Below are 5,000 nucleotides of genomic sequence, written 5' to 3'. Positions count from 1 at the left end.
CGCTCCACCAGTAGCTGCTCCTGCAGGCCAATGCGCTTGGTCAGGCCACGGTAGCGGCGTGACAGCCAGGCCATGAGCAGGCCAAAGAACAGCCCGCCAATCACAGAGCCAACCGCAACGCCGGCAACGTTGGGCTCGTTGCGCACACACCGCTCACCGTCCATGTGATGACCCTGCGCGCACGCGCACTCGAACGAGTACACAAGCTCGTTGGTGAGCTCCAAGGACATGACAACGGTCAGCGCTCGGTGGAAGATGAGTAGGGTGCATTCCACAGGCGCATCAGTAAGCTGGAACACGGGCGGCGTTGGCCGAAACTCAATGTGGTCCGAGTGGGGCGTACTGACACGCTGGTTTGACAACGCCACCACCTCGCCAACTGCCGCGGTGAGGCGACCTGGGCGGTCCAACCACGTGTTATGTGAAATATCCAGCATGTCAACAGTGCGCAAGCATGTTGCTGTGACGGCACTAAGCTGGTCAGTGCTGAATGTCTCCTCCGGCATGTTGCGTGCAAAGAGGATGCGGCGGCCCCATCGCGTGCACAAGGCAACGCTTGCCTGCACGCGCGTCTCGCTGATGTCAAGAACGTCGATGAAAGGGGCGTCAATCGCCGTGAGCCGGGTGCAGCCAGACACATTGAGCTGCGCGAGTGCGGTGGGCGCAATCACAGTCTCCAGTTGCCGGTTGTCTTGCAGCAGAACTGTACCAAACCGCTTGCCTTCGCAGAGTGGCAGCAGCTCGTATCCTGTGCGGTGCAACTGCAGCTCTCGCACGTCGGCTGCAAGCATTGAGCACAGTACGGCCTTTGGCAGCGTCACGGCCGCCGCCCCCTCCCAGCCGGCATGCAGCACCTGCAGCTTGAACTCTGGAAAGCGGCCCAGCAGCGAAAAAGCGCTGCTTGCGTCCACGTTCAACAGGCTGAGGGTGTGGCGGGGAACGGCTTGCGAGTGCAAGAGCGTGTCAGCGTCGATGACAGCCGTCGAGCGCACGTGTGCAGCGGCGTCAAGCTGGACGATCGAAAGCGTGCGGGTGACGATGGGTGTCAAGTCCAACCTCGTTATGAGGTGGTTCTGTAACCTCAACTCCCGCAAGCTTGGCAACTTGGACACATCGGGCAGCACCTGAATGGGGTTGTGTCGAAGGTTGAGGACCTGAAGGCTGTGCGCCTCTGTGGCAAACGTGACGCGGGTGAGCTGGTTTCCTTCCAAGTCAAGGTCACGCAAGATTGCACGGTTGTGGTCAAGCGCATCTGCCAGTGACTCCAGCCTGTTGTTGGTGAGGAACAGCAGACCCAGCAGGCTCGTGTTTCGGAAGAGGCCGGCAGGCAACGTGGTGAGCTGGTTGCGATTGCAGGAGAAGATGCCCAAATGTGGGCAGGAGTCGAGCAGGCCCTGGGGCAGGGCTGTGAGGGCGTTGTTGCTGAGGTCAATCGATTGCAGTGCTGTCAAGTCTCGAAGGAGGCCTGGGCCAATCAAAGTGAGTGCGTTTGATGAGAGCCTGAGGGTGAGCAGCGCAAAGAGACGCGCAAAGACGGCATCTGGCATGCTGGTGAGGGCGTTGTTGTCCAGGCGCAAGTCTGTGAGCTGGGTGTTGGCGCTGAACAAAGAGGAGGACAGTTGCGTCAACAGAAGGTTGTTGAGGAAGAGGGCTTGCACAGCCGTAAGCGCCTGAAACGTGCTTGCGTGCAAGTCCCTGATTGGGTTGTCGGACATGAAGAGGCGGGCAAGCTGTCCCAGGTTCCGGAAGATGTGTGGGGGAAGCGTCGTGATGTCGTTGTGGTTGAGCGCGAGGAACTCCAGCCGTGTGAGGACATCGAATGCAGTGGCGGCGAGGTGTGTGATGAGATTGTTTTGGAGGTTCAGCACGAGAAGGGACGACAGGCCGGCGAACATGCCTTCATCGATGCGTCCAAGCCGGTTATACGTCAAGTCGAGGGTTTCAAGCGACGTCAGGACAGCCAAGGATCGGTCCGGGAACGAGGTCAACGAATTATTGGAGATGTCAAGGTGCACAAGCTGCCCAGCAGAGGCGAAGTTGTGGACAGCGACGTGGCGCAAGACTTCGCTGTTGCGCACGGCAAGCCGTAGAAGGCCGGAAAAGGGGTTGAGGATCGTCATGTCGAAGGATGTCACTTGAACACCCTGGATAATGACGAGCTGGCACAGGCGCCAGTTGCCGTTTGCTGCCAAGAAACGCAAGGGGGCTTCGCGGACAACCCCACGCAGGTCCAAGCCAACAAGCCTGGCCGACATGGCCCGCAGGTTTGCAACGTCGGTGGCGTTGTCCACATGCTCATCGCCGCGGAACACAATGGTGAGGCTGTTGTTGTTCAATGGGCCTGGGCATGTCCCGTCCACAACAGCAGCAAAGTAGCACCGACCAACTACACTGTCGTCGGCTTCACGCCGCTGTCGAAACCTCTGCGTAGCTGGTACAGTTGCACCTTGAAGGGTGGGGCTGCTGATGCGGCTGTTCACCTGTTCTGGGGTCGGTCCTGTTGAGACAAGCTCGCTTGGGTTCTGTGGTGGGCAGCCGAACGCGCGCATCATGCGTTGGATGGACGTCAACTGGACAACGGGCCGCCTTGAATGGTTGTGGGCGGCACCGGCGTAGCTGTCCCTCATGTGTGGTGGTCGGTAGCGGCTACTGTTGTCGAAACTTGGAGGAGCAGTGGCGATCGTCGTGAATGGCACACGGAAGTCATCCAGCGTGCGCACCAGGAGATCAACAGTGGCATCCACATCCGTGCACAGCGCAGCATGGGTTGCCTGTTGCGAGATGAGCCATGCATGCAAGAAAAGGTGGTGAGCAAGTTCAAGAGTTCAAGGGGCTACAAGGAGAACACAGGGTTCAAGGAAGACTGCAAGCAAGGAGAGAAGGCAAGGAAGGCAAGGTGGCAAAACGGCTTTCTGGTTGTAGGGGCTCTTGTGCTGTGTTTTTGGCGTTTTGGTGCGTTGTGGCACAGTGTCGCAGATACTTCGTCTCACATCGTTGACAGGCAGTGCTTGCTGTGGCAAAGACGGTGGGGTTGTGGCTGCCACAGTGATGCCGTGGAAACCACCAGCATACAGCAGCGCCAGCGCTAGCAACAGCGACAACTGCTGGTGGTGGTTGTGGTTGTTGTGAGGGTGTGACATGTGGGCAGGGCAAGGGAGGAGTAGGCTGAGTAGGAGAGCAGACATGCGTTGCGATCGCTGGTTGGCTGTTCACCGACGAACGCTGGGAGAAAGCTGTTGAAAAGTGAAGGAAGTCTTGCACAAAAGTTCGCCGCCAACAAGAGCAAGAACGCACTCAACAGCGCATCCATCTCCTGCCCTCTTCACTCGCGCCATGTATCCCCTCCACACGAGCACGATCGCACGCCTCGCCCTCGCCCTTGCCGTCGCCGTCGCCCTCGCCATCACGCCCTCTTTGGGAGAGGTGGTGCTTGTGGAGGACGATGTGGGCGCGCTGCATGTGAACACGAGCGATCCTGCGCGGCAGCCGGTGTTGTTGAACGGCGTGGATGTGGCACAGTTGCGTGCGCGGTTGGAGGAGCACGGCGCCGAGATTGCCGCACAGGAGCGCACGCTGCAGTCGCTGTGCCGGTGGTTCCCTTCGACGGTGGACGTGACCACCATCACTGGCACAGGTGCAGGGGAGCTCAAGTGGGTGGGTGGTGTGCTGGCCGGCAACGGCCTGATCTACGGCATCCCGTTTGACGCGCCCGCCGTGCTCATCATTGACCCCTTGACCAGCACCGCCGACGCGACGTCGCTCGTGGCCGTCACCGAATCCGCGCACGGTGGGCGCTGGGCTGGCGGCGTCCTGGGGCCCAACGGCCTCGTGTATGGGATGCCGCACGATGCAGACTCCGTGCTTGTCATCGATCCGTCAACCCACGATATTGACACGACGTCGATTGTGGTGGAGATGAAGACAGGCGCGTCTTCCACAAACACCTCCAAGTTTCTGCACGCTGTGCTGGCGCCCAACGACCTCATCTATGGCATCCCTCGATCCGCTTCCGCCGTTCTCATCCTCGACCCAGCGACCAACGCGACAGACACGACGAGCATTGCCGGGCTCGGGGATATGGAGTTCAAGTTCTCTGGCGGTGTGTTGTCTCCCACAAACGGCAGGATCTACTGCATCCCGCGTGGCGCGCGGGGCGCCGCACGTGCTCATCATCGACACGGCAACCAACACGATCGACACAACGGCGATTGCCGGCTTCTCAGCGGGCGTGCCCAAGTGGCGCGGGGGTGTCCTGGCCAACAACGGCAGGATTTACGGCATTCCCAGCGGCGACAGGTCCGTGCTCATCATCGACCCTGCCACGGACACGGCCGACACCACCACCATTTCCAATGTCCCGTCCAACCTCTATTCCTGGATTGATGGCGTGCTTGCAAGCAACGGCAAAATCTACTCGTTCCCGCAGCGCGGCGCCGCTGTTCTCGTCATTGACCCAGCCACCAACACGGCGGACACGACGACCCTCTCCGTCACCAACGATGGCACAAGTGGGAACGAAGGCGGTGGGCGTGGCGGCCAGTACAAGTGGTGGGGAGGCGTGCGTGCAGGCAACGACAAGCTCTATTCCATTCCTCTCGGCGCTGAAAACATCGCCATCGTCAGCCCGGGGTGCTGAGCAGGACCATGCTTTGTTGTTTGTTGTGTTGTGTTGTGTTGTGTTGTGTTGTGTTACGTGTGTGTGTGTGTGCGTGTGTGTGTGTGTGCGCGCGCGCGTGTGTGTGTGTGTGTGTGTGTGTGTGTGTGTGTGTGTGAACAAGACAAAGGCGTTCTCTTCATGACCCATTATCCCTTGCCTCCCTCGGTGTCTGCCCGTGCATGGATGCAAAGATTGCAAAAAGAAATTAACAAATGGTGCATGTGTTTAGTGAAAAAAGACGGAGAAATGCCAAAGACAAAGACAGAATAGACAGAGAGCAACATAAGGCAAGGGAAATGGACACCGAAAAGGAACAGCTGAAAACCCAAATCGGATCAAAGGA

General features: G+C 59.1%; 3 protein-coding genes across 3 annotated transcripts in view; 1 reads left to right on the top strand and 2 right to left on the bottom strand.

Moving 5' to 3' along the window:
* PTSG_09124 (TKL protein kinase) overlaps positions 1 to 3,234 on the bottom strand; it is a 4,798-nt gene extending 1,564 nt beyond the window's left edge. Inside the window, exons 1-2 of the mRNA XM_004989321.1 lie at positions 2,991 to 3,234; positions 1 to 2,771 (exon numbers count right to left, since the gene is read on the bottom strand). The exon at positions 1 to 2,771 is cut by the window's left edge and continues 540 nt beyond it. Of these exons, the coding sequence (XP_004989378.1) occupies positions 1 to 2,771; positions 2,991 to 3,185 (2,966 nt within the window). The 5' untranslated portion in view covers positions 3,186 to 3,234. The remainder of the gene's footprint in view (positions 2,772 to 2,990) is intronic.
* A 99-nt stretch (positions 3,235 to 3,333) lies between these two features.
* PTSG_09123 (uncharacterized protein) lies at positions 3,334 to 4,636 on the top strand (the record flags this gene model as incomplete). The annotated part of the gene is made up of 2 exons (XM_004989320.1): positions 3,334 to 4,099; positions 4,125 to 4,636. 2 exons carry the CDS (start codon positions 3,334 to 3,336, stop codon positions 4,634 to 4,636), a joined length of 1,278 nt encoding a protein of 425 aa, XP_004989377.1.
* Positions 4,637 to 4,793: 157 nt separating this feature from the next.
* The window catches only part of PTSG_09122 (AGC/NDR protein kinase), a gene marked incomplete at both ends in the record, with an annotated part of 5,749 nt that continues 5,542 nt past the window's right edge, over positions 4,794 to 5,000 (bottom strand). The window contains one exon of the mRNA XM_004989319.1: positions 4,794 to 4,826. Coding sequence (XP_004989376.1) covers positions 4,794 to 4,826 — 33 coding nt within the window. The remainder of the gene's footprint in view (positions 4,827 to 5,000) is intronic.

This window comes from Salpingoeca rosetta (genome assembly GCF_000188695.1).
Source record: "Salpingoeca rosetta unplaced genomic scaffold supercont1.29, whole genome shotgun sequence".
Classification (NCBI taxonomy): domain Eukaryota; class Choanoflagellata; order Craspedida; family Salpingoecidae; genus Salpingoeca; species Salpingoeca rosetta.
This window is presented reverse-complemented; position numbering and strand designations above follow the sequence as displayed.